This window comes from Typopeltis vanoorti, chromosome 9, assembly GCF_054136105.1.
Source record: "Typopeltis vanoorti isolate ZY-2024b chromosome 9, IOZ_Tvanoo_1.0, whole genome shotgun sequence".
Classification (NCBI taxonomy): domain Eukaryota; kingdom Metazoa; phylum Arthropoda; class Arachnida; order Uropygi; family Thelyphonidae; genus Typopeltis; species Typopeltis vanoorti.
Window position 1 is genome coordinate 79,069,618 of NC_143557.1, and position 17,456 is coordinate 79,087,073.

Consider the following 17,456-nt stretch of genomic DNA (forward strand, 5'->3'; position numbering starts at 1 on the left):
GCTGCACAACTAAAAATAACCAAAGACATAACATAAAACTACATGAAAATATCAGACATGAATCTTCGTGTTATCATATATTGGATCTGAACATGAAAGCAGAGTTGATGATGATGAGGTAAGAGATGAAGTGCATGCGAAAAGAAATGAAAAGAATTACGAACCTACATGGAAGAATGAAAGAGTAGAGGGAAAGATGGCCATGCGAAAGAAGTAACAAATGATTCGAGGGTGGCTCTATGGAGATTCCATAATTAGAGGTGTGGTGAATGAGAAGGCACATAAGGTTTGTTTTCCTGGTGGTAGAATGAGCAGAATGATTGACGTGTTGGACACGAGAAATAAGAGAGCAAAAGAGTTGTTGGTTGTAGTAGGGATGAATGATTTGGATGGGAACCAGGAAAATGCCAGATTGGATATAAGGAGATTATTAAGGAGAATAAAAGATGACAGTGTAGTAAGAAAGGTAATCAGTGTGTTGCCAAGGTATGATAGTGATGAATTGAGGAGGCGAGCAAAAATTATGAATGATATGTTAGCGCAGTTACGTGAAGAGAAAGGAGTGCATTTTGTGAATGTGTGGGTTGAATTTGAGGGATGGATGGATATAAAGAAGATGGGCTGTATTTAGATGGTTTTGGTGTGAGTCAGTTGAAGAGCTTGTTGCTGGCAGGAGAGGTAATGACTGTAATGAATAGATCAGAGGTGATATGAAAGAGCAAAAATGCAGAGTAGTGAGAAGTATTTGCTTGCTTGCAAATGGAGAGGTGAATGTCATGAATGAAGTAAATGAGAGAGTGGAAGCACAACACAAACAGGGAAACAGGGGGGGGAGGCACTTTATGAAATGTGGATGCTGGATTCAGGGGGATGAGTGAGCAAAAACAGATCGAGATGGTCTGGGATGGGATGAGAGGGAAGAGTTTGAGCATGAAGAAAGTTGTAGAATTGGTGGTAATATAGAGGAGGAAGAGAGCTGGAGAAGGTATTGAAGAGTCACATCGAAGAAGTGATGTTCCCCAAAATTGTTGGTATAAGCGAGACACGGTTAGATGATGATGACATCCTGACTAGAATAGAGATGATATGATATCTTTCGTGAAGGGAGACAGAAGAAAGGGAGGAGGAGTACTGTTGATGGTAGCTGATAAGTTGTGCTCATTTAAGGTGGATTTGTAAGGTGCAAATAGTGGCCATGGCACCTCATTTATAATAACATCATCTGATGAGATGATCAAATTGTTGGTATAAGCGAGACATGGTTAAATGACGATGACATCCTGACAGGAATGTTTCCCTGTTTGTGGTTGTGCTTCCACTCTCTCATTTACTTCATTCATGATATTCACCTCTCCAATTGTAAGCAAGCAAATACCTCTTGCTACCCTGCATTTTTGCTCTTTCATATCACCTCGCATCACCTCAGATCTATTCATTACAGTCATTACCTCTCCTGCAAATAGCTACTTTTGAGGCAGTATGGTGTGAGGTGGAGGTAAACAGCATGAAATATTTAGTTGGGTGCTGCTATAGATCTAGTAATATGGAGGGTAACGAGAAGGAAATGTATAGGCAAATTGGCCTAGCAAGCAAGAAATGAGTGATTATTATGGGCAACTTTAATTTGCTAATATAGACTGTAATCAAGAGACTGCATCTGGGGGCAAAGAAAATGAATTTCTGGAATTTTTGAAAGACAATTACCTTAGGCAGTACGTAACAGAAGGTACACGAGGATCAAGAGTATTGGATTTGATCATCTCATCAGTTGATGTTATTATAAATGAGGTGTCAAATCTTCCACTAGTTGGTGAGAGTGACAACAAGGTGATCACTTGTAGGGTGACCAGTCATTCTGGGACATCAGTTAAAAAGGGATATATGTGGAATTATAAGGTTGGTAATTATGAAAAGCTCAGGAAACAGCTTGCAGTAATAAATTGGAAAGAGGAACTGGATGGACAAGATATCAATGCTGCTTGGGCCCTACTCAAGAACAATTTGGTGGAGGCAATATCAGAATGTATTCCAAAAGATAAGAGGGTAAATAGAGCAGGTGTGAAATGGATGAATCAAGTGATAAGGTATTCAATTATGTAATGCAATCTGGAAGAAGCACAAGATAAGTAGTTATACTTATCTTGCATGGGAAGTACAAAGAACAGGCAAGGAAGGTGGTGTCTTGCTTGATAAGGGTAGCAAAAGTGCAGTATGAGTAGCAGTTACCAAAGTGGCCAAAAAAATCCCAAGTAGTTTTTTTCGATACGTGGCCAGGAGAAGCAAAAATGATTATGGTAGGATGGGATTGATTACTGAAAACAGAGGAATGATAACCGCTGTGGAGGATATAGTTGAGATATTTAATGAGCAGTTTATAAAGGTATTTCATTTTTATGAATGTGAATCATGCACAACTTGAAAACAGTGGGAAAGGAGGAGGAACTGTTAGTAAGTCAACAGGAGGTATATGAGGAATTGAATAGATTTGATGTAAATAAGGCTGTGGGACTTGATGCTATTTCACATGTGTTTTGAAAGGATGTTCCAGAGAGTTAACAACAGCTTTTACATATCTTTTCAACATGAGTCTTGTACTGGGTCAATTTCCAAAGGAGTGGAAAGAAGGTAAAATTGTTCCAATTCATAAGGGAGGCGATAAGAGTAAGACTTTGAATTATGGTAGGATGAGTCAGAGAATCATCGTGGGAGGTCACACTATTGTACACACAATGCTCATCCAACATACACACTATTGCACACAGTGCTCATCCAACTGTGCCTTAAACTGATTCAATGTGTCTACACCCACAACACACTCCGGCAATGCATTCCAATTACCAACTACCCTCCATGCAAAGAACCAACTCCTCACTCCTCTGTTCACATCCTCCTTATACAGTTTCCAGTGATGGCCCCTTGTTCTACTCACTTCTCCCCTTCTATGAAAAATTTCTTCCATGTCGAGCCAATAACAACCCCTGACTAGCTTGTATGTCTCAATCATATTCTCCCTCTTCCTCCTATTTACGAGGCTCTGCAACTTATATTCTCTCAATCTGTTCTCATACTCCACATTCCAAAGACTACTGACTACCTTTGTGAATCTTATCTGGACCCTTTCCAACATATCCTTGTCATCATTAAAACCTGGCAACCAAATCTGAGCACAATAATCCATATGAGGCCTGATCAAGGCCTTCTACAATGGAATCATAACCTCTCTATTTCTGCATGTCAGGGTTCACCGCATAATTGCCATTATCCGATGTGATGTCTTCATAACTTGTGCAATGTGGCCCGTAAATTTCCTTGTCCACCATCACTCCTAGATCTCTCATCTCCTCTACTTCCATTAAAGTTTCTCCACCAAGTGTATACTTTGCATCCCATCATTGCTTACCAAATCTCAAAACCTTACACTTTGCAACATTGAACTGACAGTTCCACCTACCTGCCCAATCATGCAATCTATTCAAGTCCTCTTGTAAGGCAATAACATCCAATTGACTCTGCATTGCTCTCCCCAGTTTTGCATCATCTGCAAACAGCTGGATATCACTAGTTAAACTCAACCCAATATCATTAACATACAAATTGAACAATAATGGCCCCAAAACTGACCCCTGAGACACACTACTGTTACCTTTCTTTTTTGGGATATTACACCCCCCCCACACACACACAACTTTCTGATACTTATCTGACAGCCAGTCACTGATCCAACTCAGATGTCTGTTATCCAATCCCATCTGTTTCAATTTATTTAAGCGCTTATTTTTTGGCAGTCTATCAAAAGCCTTTGCGAAATCTAAGTACACCACTGTACATGCATCTCCCCTGTCCAAGGTATTTGTTACCCTGTTATAGTACATAAGTTAGTGAAACATGATCTCCCCTTAACAAACCCATGCTGATAACCACAGAGAACACTACTGTTATCGACCTATTTCTGTATCCTACTTCTCACCAATCTCTCCAGGACCATCGCCACAACTCCAGATATACAGACCGGCCTATAATTTGAAGCTACAGCCTTATCACCACCTTTATGCAGTGGAACAATTTTACCCTCCTTCCGCTCCCTTGGAACTTGTGCTATTGTAAGACTTATTAAACAGGCATGAAAATGCCACTGCCAATTCCCTGGAACATTTCCTAATTGCATGGTGATATGTCATGAAATCCTATTGCCTTATTGACATCAAGTTTACTTATTTCCTCGAATACCTCTTGCTCACTCACAATTAATCCATCCTCTCCTATGTCCTCTACACTTCAGTTCCTCATGATTCCACCCTGATCAGGAGAAATACTCTTATAAATGCAATCTATTCAAGTCCTCTTGTAAGGCAATAACATCCACTTGACTCTGCATTGCTCTCCCCAGTTTTGCTCTCCCCAGTAAAGGTGTAGAATTTTCAATTAAGACAGGGTACATGTGGAATTATCGGGCTGGAAAGTATGACAAGCTTAGGAGTTTGATTGGTTCAGTGCCATGGCATGTACAACTGCAAGGACTAGAAGTTGATAGTGCATGGGAGGTAGTTAAGAAGTGCTTGCATGAAGCAATGGCTGACTGTATACCTAGAGTCCGAATAATAAATCAAGTAGGGGTTAAATGGATGAATAACACCATTAAGCTTGAGTTGCAAAAAAAGAAACAACTATGGAGGGAATTTAAGGAGAAGGGTGACCGGCAGGCACATGAACGGTATAAAGCACAGGCCAGAAGGGTGACGAGTGTGGTAAGAAAAGCAAAAAAGGATTACGAAAGAACATTGGCCATGCAGGCTAAAGAGAATCCTAAACAGTTTTTTAGATATGTAGCAAGTAAAAGGAAAAATGTACATGGCAGATTGATTTTAAAGAATGCCGATGGTAGGGAGGTAACTGAATCAGTTGAGATAGTTGAGTTACTGAGTGAGCACTTTGCAAAAGTATATCATCCAGGTGGTGACATTGCAGAAACGAATAAATCAGTAGATTATACGGGAATTGTGGTTAATGAAGTGGAGGTGAGTAGTCTATTGCATAACCTCAATGTCAATACATCTGTGGGATTGGATGGTATACCAGCTCGTGTTGTACGAGAAGCAGCTAAAGAATTGTCAGTACCCTTGACCATTTTGTTTAATTTGAGTCTCGGGTCTGGGTTAGTCCCGAGCGGGTGGAAAGAGGGGAAAATAGTTCCACTGCATAAAGGTGGTTCCAAGACTGCTGTAGTAAATTACCGACCGATTAGCATATCAGGAATCATTGTCAAGGTCTTAGAGAAAATAGTCAAGAGGAAAATACAAGATTGGATAGAAGAAAATGGGATACTGTATCGGGGACAGCATGGTTTTGTGAAGGGTAGGTCATGCCTCAGTAACTTGCTCACGTATTATAACACAGTGACGGCTGAACTGGATAAGGGTAATGGGTTTACAGTGATTCTACTGGACCTTGCCAAGGCCTTTGACAGGATTCCACATGGAATTCTAATCAGTAAATTGCAGCATATGGGAATGGACATAGGGTTGGTGAGATGGATAGGAGGGTGGTTGACGGAGAGATATCAGAGAGTGGTTTACTCGGGAGTAGAGTCCACAAGACGGCCTGTGACTAGTGGTGTGCCACAAGGATCTGTTCTTGGACCACTGCTGTTTAATTTGTTCATAAATGATATAGGAAATGATCTGAGAGGAACAGTTCATTTGTTTGCGGATGATGCGAAGTTGGGTAGGGCAATAGTGAATGCAGATGACGTCAAAATTTTGCAGGATGATTTGGATAGATTGGAGGTCTGGGCTAAGGAGAATGGATGTCAGTTTAATGTGGCAAAATGTAAGGTTATGCATTTTGGGGTGAAAAGATTGGCGGCAGTTTACTGCATTGGTGGAACCGTGCTCCAGGAAATTGATGAGGCACTAGATTTAGGAGTGTTGGTAGATAAGGAATTGAAATTTAGGGACACATTGCAAAAGTGACCAAAACAGCTCATCAAATCACTTGGTTGCTGAAGAATACGATGACAAGCAGAGACAAGCAGGTTATTGTTCCTCTGTATCGAGCCTTGATAAGACCCCATCTAGACTACTGTGCTCAGATTTGGTCACCTAGGTTTCTTCTTGATGGGGAGGAGGTGGAGAGGATCCAGAGGCGAGTGACCAAGATGATAGCAGGTCTGTGGAATGAACCGTATGAGAACAGGTTGAGGATTTGTGGGTTGCAAAAATTGGTTGATAGGCAGAGGAGGGGAGATATGATTGAGACATTCAAATTACTGAAGGGTTTCTATAAAATTAATTCAGAAGATATTTTTGAGAACAGGGCTGGTTGTGGGAGGACTAGGGGACATCCATGGAAACTGGGCAAAAGTGTGGTTAGTAAAGGTGTTAGAGCTGGGTTCTTTACTTTTAGAGTAGTGAATGAGTGGAATGCGCTCCCTGAGTCTGTGGTGGAAGCTGTGACAGTGAATGAGTTTAAGGCGAGGTATGATAGATACTGTATGAATGTCAAATAGTTGTGATGAATATGATTTGGGGCCTCCCTCGATGAGTCCAATGACTCCCTGGAGTTGCCCGTAATAATAGTAATAATAATAGTAATAAATTGATCACTGAATACCTCAACAATGTCTTCTGCAGCAGTTACCATTCTACTACTGTCATCCTTTAATTTCATCTTACCATGATCATTCTTCCTTCTACTTGCCACATATCTAAAAACTCTCTAGGGTTTTTCTTTGCCTGATTTGCTCATTTCTGCCATACTCTACTTTTGTTTTGCTTACTAACTGAGTCACTCTCCTGGCTTGTTCTTTATACTCTTCATGTGACTGATTATCACCATTATTCATCTTGTACTTCCTCTAAAAGTACCTTATTTTTCTAGGTTTCATGTCTCCACATTCATCCATTTTACACCTACCTTATTCAGCCTTTTGGCCTTCAGAATACAGTCGTACATTGATGCTGTTATGTATTTCTTTGTCAGTTCCTATGCAGCATTTATATTTATTTCCTTATCACTCAACTCCTCATTCCACATTATAGCTTCAAGCATATCATTAATCACCAGCCTTATAATTCCACATATACCCTTTCCTCACAAAAGTCTGCATATGAAGTAATCACCACAACACAGGTGATTACTTCATTATCACTTCCACCAACTGGAGGAAAATGTGAAACCCCTCTAACAATTACATCCTCTGACAACAGAAAAATACTCTTTGAAAGCCAGCATGGATTTGTTAAAGGAAGATTGTGCTTTAATAATCTGCTTACTTTTTATAATAAAGTGGCAAATGCATTGGATAAGGGTATTACATATACAGTGGTATATTTAGATTTTGCAAATGCATTTGATAAATTGCCACATGACAAGCTGGTAATTAAATTGGAACAGATGAGGCTGAACAGTAGATTAGTTCACTGGATTGGAGATTGGCTGTCTAATAGGTATCAGCGAGTTGTCTAAGAAGGAGCGATATCCCAGAAGAGGAAAGTTACTAGTTAGTGTAGAACAAGGGTCTGTTTTGGGTCAATTGTTGTTTAATTTGTATGTAAATGATATTTGTAGAGGTCTGAATGGTGATATACAGTTGTTTGCAGATGATGTAAAGTTGGGGAAAGCTATCAGGAGTAGAGTGGATGCTGTGGCTTTGCAGGAAGACTTAAATCCACTGGCTGAATGGGTAAATGATGGGGATGTCAATTCAATGTTGCAAAGTGTAAGGTTTTGAAATTTGGGAAGCAGAGATGGGATGTAGAGTATACAATCGGGCAAAATATTTTGGAAGAGGTAGAGGAAATAAGAGATCTGGGAGTGATTGTAGACAATCACTCCCAGACCTTTGTTGTACACCACTATTAATTTTCCTCTTCTGGGATATCACTCCTCCTTAGACAACTCGCTGATAACTATTAGACAGCCAATCTCCAATCCAGTGAACTGACCTAAAACTTTTGGGACATGTTACTAAAACTTTGAGGAGACACAGTGGATAATAGGAATGATGCAGAGGGCACTGACTTGTAGAAGTAAGGATGTTATGATTCCCTTGTATAAAGCTTTGATTAGGCCACATATGGATTACTGTGCACATATTTGGTCACCTGGTTTTCAAAAAGATGAAGATATATTGGAAAAGGTTCAGAGACGATTGACTAAAGTGGTTTCTAGTCTCTGGAATGTTGAGTATGAAGATTGACAAAATGCAATTTGCAGAAATTGGTGGATAGGAGGAGGAGAGGGGATATGATCGAGACATATAAGCTGTTAAGAGGTTATTATCAGATTAATGTTGGGGAGATTTTGCACAGAATGGGTGAAGATAAGAAAGAGGTCATCCCTGGAAATTGTATAACGAGAGTGTGAGCAAGGGGGTGAGGAGCAGGTCTTTTGCATGGAGAGTGGTGAGCGATGAATGCATTGCCCAGGAGTGTGGTGAGTGCAGAGACAGTGAAAATATTTAAGGTGCAGCATGATAAACTGTGTATATAACAGTGAACCTCCCATGATGAGTCTTTAACCCCATGGAGGTTTTTTATAATAATAATAACAGTAATTTTACATAATCTGCAAACAGTTACATATCGCCAGATACCTATCCAATATCATTATATACAAGTTAAACAATAATAGCCTCTGCAGTACACCACTAGCGACTTTCCACTTTAGGGATACTGCACACCCACATATCCACACACCCACAGAGGAAGAAAACACCACTGCATCATGTAATTATTACAGATCAGACTAAATTGTTGCATGGTTATTGTACTTTATATTACCATTTAATAATTTTTGAATATTATATTTTGCTCTCCTTTTTATTTTAAAAGCAATCAATCAAATATCAGTAGATATGCTACATAGGAGGTTTTCCATTGTTGCTAAGTTCCATAGGAGGTTGTCCATTAATATGTAAGTTACACAATATAAGAGATTTCTGTTAGGGGTAAAAATAAATTTAGACTTATCTGAATGAAAATTAACTCCCATTATATTTTATTACTATCATACATATTATAAAAATGCAAAAAATAATAATTTAAATTATTACTGCTGTGAAAAAAAAAAAATTATGAACTTCAATACTGGTCTTTACTGTTTCTTCTTGTCCTGTTTGTATTTCATGCTGTTTCATATATTTTCATGTATTTCATCTGTTTGCATTTCATAAAATACATTAGTCTTTTCCTATTACATCCTTCATATCTTGTAAATGCTTAAATTTTGATTCTGTAATTACAAGCTGAGACGTATAATGGCTTTGTGCAAGTTGAAGCTGCCCTACTTTGCATTTCCTTCTTTGTGACAATATAGCATACTAACCGTATCTTCCATATGGTTTGTTTGAACAAAATTTCACCATTTGGAAAATATTTCAGTACTCAAATATCTGTCATGACATGATCTTCATGTTTTCATCCAGGTCTCAGGGAAGGAATGCTGTTTGTAGATACTTCCTTGAAGTTGGAAAAAATATATGGTTCAGAACTTTTACATCATGAGGGTTTTGTGGCCTGTGACCCCCCAACATTAGCTTTATGCCAAAAATACATGTCATATCACCTTATTCAGTTCATAAATAGTGAAATTATGACACTGTAGTTTTTGTTTATAGTACAGTTTTGAAGCCAAAGCTTTAGGACACAATAGCACAATTTGCAAGTCCATTGTAAGGACTACTGTTTCATTACTTGCACTGTCTTTAGTACTATTCTTTGCTGCATGGGCATCTTCCTTCTTTTTTAGATGTTCATCACAGGCTGCTCTGCTAATAGAGCCAGATTTGAAACTGCAGCATGCATTACCATATCACTGTCTAATCTTTAAAGGTACCTGTGGCATAACTATAAATAATAAATTACACAATAACCATAGTAATTAACTTTAATGAAATAAAGGTACAAATATTTTGTACCTTTATTTCACTGGTTGTCTACACTGATGATGTACTGAAATTAACAGTACATCATCAGTGTAGACAATAAACAGTTCAAAGGAATGGAATAAAAAGTACATAACAGTTTGGTGGATTACTAATTAAAAACTGTTGTAGCATGCTAGAAATTAATATTAATAAAATATTATTAAATTAAAAACTTTGATGGTTGCATAAGATAAGAATCTCCCAAACTTTTGGGAGAGAGAGACAATCATTCCGATTCAAATTTGGCTGATATAAAAGGGCTTTGCAACGTTCTTTGAAAAGGCGTTCATATTTAAACTTGCATTTATGGAGAAGATGAGCTTTATCCCACTGGATATTGTGTTAGTCAGTTTTGATATTGTTTCCCTCTTTACCAATATTCCATTATTTAACACTGTCAATTTACTATATGATGATTACCCTTCGGATAATGCAAAGATTTTTGAATTTGTTATACATTCAGGATATTTCAGCTGGAAAAACAAGATCTATAAACAAGTTGAAGGTACTGCCATGGGTAGCCCTCTGTCTCCACCTTTGGTAAACTATTTTTTGAACCATCTGGAAGACACTTTGTTTTCTCATCCATTCATCCATAACCCTCTCTTTGGTTTTGTTATGTTGATGATGTGTTTACTATTTGGCCACATGCTGAAGAGGAACTTACTACATTCCTACAACAGATAAACAGCCTTTACCCACGCATTCAGTTCACCATGGAAAAAGAAAAGGCTGGTAGTTTACCATTCTTGGGCATCCTTCTTACATGCACAGCCTCTGGTAATTTATCAACCAGTGTTTATCGAAAACCTACCTTTATTGGCAGATACATTCATCAAAATTCTGCTCATCACACCTCTCAAAAAATTGGTGTTATCAAGTCTAATTAATAGAGCACATAAAGTGTGCTCCTCTCCCTCAAGCTTACAACAAGAACTTTTCACTATCAAAAAGTTAATAGAATTTAATGGTTACAACCCTAATCAAATCCAGCAGATAATTGACTCCTATGTTCCAACACCTCAGGATTCTTAAACAGACCACAGGGTTTCAATCCCTTATATTTCTGGCATCTTAGAACCAACCTATTGGCAGAATTTTGAAGAAGTATCATCTCATTCTCACATCTTTTCCTATCAACAAAATTTCTCACTCGTTGCCATCTACAAAAGACAGAGTGGCACCTCTATCATTAGTTGGCATTTACCAGATACCATGTGAATGTAATTTAACATACTTTAGACAAACAGGCCATTCTGTGGAAAAAAAGAATGAAGGAACATCAGTATTATATCGAATACATGAAACCTCAAAAGTCTAGTCTGGCACAACATAGTATTGACGCTAAACACAATATCCAGTGGGCTCGTCTTCTCCATAGATGCAAGTTTAAATATGAAAGCCTTTTCAAAGAAAGTTGCAAAGCCCTTTTACATCGGCCAAATTTGAATCAAATTGATTGTCTCTCTCTCCCAAAAGTTTAGGAGATTCTTATCTTATGCAACCATCAAAGAAATAGGTTTTAAGAATTATTTAATAATATTTTGTTAATATTAATTTCTAGCATGTAGCAACAGTTTTTAATTGGTAATCTACTGACTGTTATGTACTTTGTATTCCATTCCTTTGAACTGTTTGTTGTCTACACTGATGATGTACTGTTAATTTCAATACATCATCAGTGTAGACAACCAATGAAATAAAGGTACAAAATATTTGTACCTTTATTTCATTAAAGTTAATTACTGTGGTTATCATGTAATTTATTATTTATTACCATATCATTGGTCTCTTTTCTTGGCATGTGTATGTCTGTTCTCTCCCCATTTAATATTACTTAAAACAATTGCCTTCCAATCCTCTTCATAAACATTATACATGTGATGGAAAGTTCAAAAAGTTGATTCAACATAGATCTTATTGATTGAAGACCTACAGTAATGGCTGGGAACTTTTGGGAGACATTCTAACCACCTTTTTACATTTTTTGTCTCCTAATTTTTCTACCTTTTCAAATCTTCACTACTGCCTGTTAGTCTCTGTTTTTTTGTTGAGAGCTCATCTCTTCCCATAACTTCTTCACTCTCACTTTCATGGAAGTTTTCTGATTTCTTTACCCACCTCACCTCTTAAAAGAATCCTCACTAATACATAATGTATTAACAATGTCCTGCAGAAAAATGTCATGACCTTCCATTTTCTTATTTTGATCTATTGTTCCTTTCTTCTTACTGGTATTCCTACAGGTGAAACAATTAATTTAATTTAATTATTTTCATTTAAACAATTTAAGTAAAACATTATAATAATTTTTGTTTTTGCATTGTTATTATTTTTTAAGATTCAGGCAGCATCCAACATTGTGGTGTGCAAGTTAGGCATATTCATCAAGATTGTGAGATGAGGTCACAGTCTAGGCTAAAATGAAAAGATAAATAATGAACAAGTAAATTACAATGAAGATTTAATGCTCTTACCTATTATTTATTCTTGCAGTATTAATAACTAGTAGTAAGATGCAAAATGTAAGATAAATATTGGCAATATTCTTCAATGTAGTTCACTATTTTATATCACACATGCACCTCAGAATTCACATCGTTTCAAGGTCTCAAACTTGTCTTGGTCTGCGCCCATTTGGAACAGTTGGAATACCTCCTATTGTTGGTTATCAGCAGACTAGGTTGCACATGCCCCCTATGAAAACCCTCCTATATGGCAGATAACACATAGGTGATATGCTATCATCAGGAAAATACATAAGACTGATAGGGGAATTTCTATTTTCTACTTGAAGAACACAGTTTTTTGTTCACATAAGTTTTCTTCATCATACAAAAGAAGAAAAATTTTGTGTCCATATTGACTTTTCGGCCACATAAGAGGTGGTTTATCACCAACGACGATATACAACGTGCTGAAACCCGTATGCCAACTAGCCATCTATCCAATTAATGGGAAGAACTTATCCATCACCAGAGAAAGGTTCTTCATCTTTAATTGAAAAGCCCTTTAACAGGCCTTTTCAATTAAAGGTGAGTTTTAGATGGTCTCATACAAAGGTGGTTTTTTTTTTACCTCCTAGAAACTCAGATTTCTCATCCTTCAAAACAAGCAAGCTGGTCTCATAAATATAATTTTCACTTAGGGAATGCAGCAGAGGAGTGGCAAGCTAGCTGCATTAATTGCCTAAAATCCCTAATTAGGGGATTCTAACCATCTCAGATGGACAAGAAATGGTTGGATGACAATATAGAAGCATTTCAATTGACCATGAGAATTAGTACCACATATAATAAAAACTGGGGTCCCTGTAGTGAATGTAACTCTAAAATGTTATTCTAAAAGGGTGTAAACTTTAATGTTGTAAGACAAAAAAAAATATTTCTCAGGACAGGGAGAATTTTTTTTCTTACAAGATTAAATGTTACATTTTTTTACAAGATATTTCATTCCATTTTTAGCAATTTTTCAAAGTAATTAGTCCAGACATCCAGAATATCTTTGGTTTTCACCTCCCTTCATCCCTGATTCCTTTAGTGATTCTTTCCTGCATGTCTAAACTTTTTTTTTTTTTTCAACATCCTCCAGAACATCATCTCTATTCTTATCAAACTCTTTCAAACTTTTGTTCAGCTACTTGTACACTGTTTGCTTTATTTTTCTTTCTTTAAGAGCACATGCATACTTACCTCAATACACTTTTTTTACACACTTTCTGCTAGCTGAATTAATCATTGTTTTCTTCAGAGTCTGCCACCAAGTCTCCAAGGTTTGGTTCTTGTTTTCAAACTCTGAATTTTTCTTGAACATTAGCATATTTAAGTTTGCCAGTCTAACTAGCCAATGGTTAGCATATCTATACTCCAGCCAAAAGGCTGTGCATTCAAACCCCAGCTTAGGTATGGGTGCTTGTGATGCTCTTCATTCATACATACATATATACAAATGGGCACTCTTCCAACTGGATCATCATGGGAGAAGTAGACCCAATCCTCCCCCATTAGGGAAGGAGAGACCTTTCTCAGCATTGAGAGAGATCAGACTTACCTCATATTTGAGTATACTATTCACATACAAAAGCTACTTGACTTTCATTCTATTTAAAACTTTCTTATACAATTTCTTTTCAGTATGACATTCAGTTTGATCCTACTCAAGACTAAATTGTGATCATTTCCTATTTCAAATCCTCATGATCATTCTAAAACTTCTTATACAATTTTCTTTTTATGATATTCATTTTTTCCTAATCAAAACTGTATGGTGATCATTTCCTATTTCAAATATTCTATATATTATTATGTCCTGAACCAGCATGAAAATATCACTAGCAACAATGGTGTCATGAGTAACACTTTTCTTATGTCTGTCTTCTCTCCATGTGAATTTGTGCACATCTTTATGTTGGAAAGTGGTGATAGTAATAACTAGTACATGTCTTGAACAGAAATCCAGCAGGTTACTTACTATTATTAGCTTTGTTCTTTTCACCAAACATTTCTGTATGTCTTGTATTCATTTCCTACTCTTCTGTTTAGATCTCTAACAAGGATCTGTTTAGATCTCTAACTTTTCCTTCTTCTCTGTATTGGCTGCCTTTTCTAATGATTTAAAAATTTCTTCCATTTTTCCTAAGCAGAACCTTCTGTGGGAACTATAGGCAACAAGTCTGATAGAGACCTACAAGTTGGTAAGGGGTTGTTATAAGATCAATGGTGGAGAAGTTCTACAGATAATAGTGGGAGATCAGGGGAGAACCAGAGGTCATCCCTCGAAACTGTATAAAGAGGGTGTAAGTAGGGGAGTGAGAGGCAGGTTTTTTTTGTGCAGAGTTGTGAATGATTGGAATGCCTTGCCTGAGAGTGTGGTGTCTGCAAGGAGTTTGAGTGTGTTTAAGGCTCGGTATAATGAGATGTGTGTGTGATAAAAGAACCTCCCAGATGAGTCTTTGACTCCATGAGCTCTTGGGGTAATAATAATAATAATGATAAAGTCTCACTCTCCAATTCTCCATTTTGATGTTCACCCACATCACTCTACTTGATACTGCCTACCATTCAAGAATGTTAATTGTTGAAAATACTATAGGTTCTCCTTCCTTTCCTTGATCACTATTTCTTGAATATAATATCGTGTGTTTGTTACTTAACAGAATCTCACCTGTTTTTTCTTCTTTGTTTCAGTGGCACCAATCATGTCAATGTTGTACTTCTCTAATTCTTCTGCCAGTTTGACTTCTTTTTCAATGATATTTCTTACATTGATGATGCCTATCTTGAGTTGGAGTTTGTTTCTGTAGATGACTTTTCAAAAACAGAAGAGAACTTGTTAATCAAAGCTTCAGCCAGCATGAAATTTCATGATATTTTACTATCATTTTGTTTTGATTTGTTAAGCCAATAATTTTGTTTTGTTAAGCCAATAAGAATACAATTTGGTTGGTTAAATCCCACTTGCCCATTCTCATTCATCTGGTATTCAAGTAAATACCTATTAACAGGGTTCACTATGAGAAGTTGAGAATTGGATGTTAGGTCAAAACTGTTGATTATTTCTTCACATTCATTAATTAGATGAACTCTGTTGTAAAGGCTATCATTAACACAGCTATTTCCATTAATTTTATCTATAATAATAAAAGAGTGAATCTATATGCTTGTGGCAACCATAACTCATTCAAAAAAAAAACCCATCAAAGTCTGGTAGGACAGGGATTTTTAGGAACCTCAAAGAAAGGTTTGAGTCTTTGTAGGCATTTCACTTATTAACTTTTCATTTATTACCCTCTTGTAACTGCATTGCATTCTCTATCTATTGACAATTTTGAACCAGTTTACTGGAAACTTCATTTAGCTGGTACTAAATAAGGTATACCTTTTTTCAATGTATTTAATATAAGCAGAAAAAACAGAGTACTATGTGGTTAGCACAGTCCTACTGAAAATTAATGTATGCAATAAGAATGCCATTTTTTTTTGTGCAAATGCCTATATAAATTCCTTATAGAAGGACCAGCTTTCAGCAGGCACTGGTCAACCAACTGCCATATTTATTATATAGGTTTTATGGTATATGAAACTAAACAAAAGTTCTCTCACCATTCACCATCACAAAAATTGAAAGTATGGAGTGTTAATTCTAAATGGAATTATAAGCTCCTGGTATCACACTAATCTGACAGTGGCACACAACATAGTGAAATGAATGGATGTCTGCATTTGAGAAAGAGAGGCAACCAATTTCAATGTTTCTTCTAAAAAGTATGAAATACAGTTAATACTGTTATATAATGCTATGTTGTTTTGTGCAAATATTACACACGATTATATTGTATCAAAATGTTAGGAAATGAAATTTAATAAAAGGATATTTCACTAAAATTTTGTGACATCAATTGCTAACCTCCATCTGTTTCTCCACCATAAATCTCCTCTTTTCATTTTTTAATTTATTTCTTTCAGATATAATTTCCTCAGTCACCTTCTGAATTTCCTCTAAAGCTTGACTTCTTTGTTGATGCCGAAATGCTTCATCTCCTATAAAGATTTAAGCTGTAATCACTAAAGCTGAAATAATATTTTATATTAAAGTAAACAGTCAGAATATTCAAATAGGATATATCTATTTTCATTCTCTATCTAATCTAAAGTTCACAACTTTATTTCCTTATTTTTTTTTTTTAATTTATGATTACCATTAGAAAAGATAATACTATCTTCACTGTTAGGCATGATTGCAATTTTTGTCCAATTCCATGTCATTTATTTCTCATCCAAGTACTACTGTATCTTAAAAGAAATATGTGGCCCTTTAGCATTTTATTTTCTCCTCAGCTCTTGCAATGATAAGTTGAGAAACCCCATTCCTCGTACACCTAAAATGATGCATATCATAACATTTCACCAAAGATCAGAAGAATTATATTTTATCATCATCATCATCATTATATGAGCAACTCCAGGGAGTCTTGAAGCCTCACGAGAGGCCCACACTAGACATTATTCACACAATGTTTATCATACCTTAAACTCAGTTAAGGAAAGTATGATGAAATAAATTAAAGCAGTAATATGAAATATTCATGAAAACACAATTTCCTTCTCCATCCTAAAGCTTATAACTCTTGTTAAAAAAAATGCATATTTTCTAATAGTTGAGTCTTCTAGTTTGTTGCCAGCTTGATCAAATGGATAGCACTACCCTCTCCAACCAACAAGACATGGGCTCAAATCTTGCTGCAGGCATGGATGTTTGACAATGTGAAATTCACTAGCCAATTTAAAACTACTATTCTGCTTACTGAAAGCCTTAAGAGGCTTGAACCATGCTTGACCTTAGAGTAGGGGAATGAGAGTATCTAACCATTAGCACACAAATGAATAGGATTCACATAAAAAAAAAACTTTTGTCCACTTATGCTGTCATCTCTTCCTCTTCTAAATGTCATATACTATTAGATCACAAAATTATAAAAAAAGGTGACCACCTCCCCCAGATTTTATTATTTTTTTTTTTTCACTCCTGCTAC

General features: G+C 36.6%; 1 protein-coding gene across 2 annotated transcripts in view; it reads right to left on the bottom strand.

The window, feature by feature from the left end:
- The window catches only part of Dnaaf4 (Dynein axonemal assembly factor 4), a 139,472-nt gene that overhangs the window by 87,759 nt on the left and 34,257 nt on the right, over positions 1 to 17,456 (bottom strand). For both annotated transcript variants that reach the window (XM_090397908.1, XM_090397907.1), the window contains exon 3: positions 16,331 to 16,464. In XM_090397908.1, coding sequence (XP_090254034.1) covers positions 16,331 to 16,464 — 134 coding nt within the window. The remainder of the gene's footprint in view (positions 1 to 16,330; positions 16,465 to 17,456) is intronic.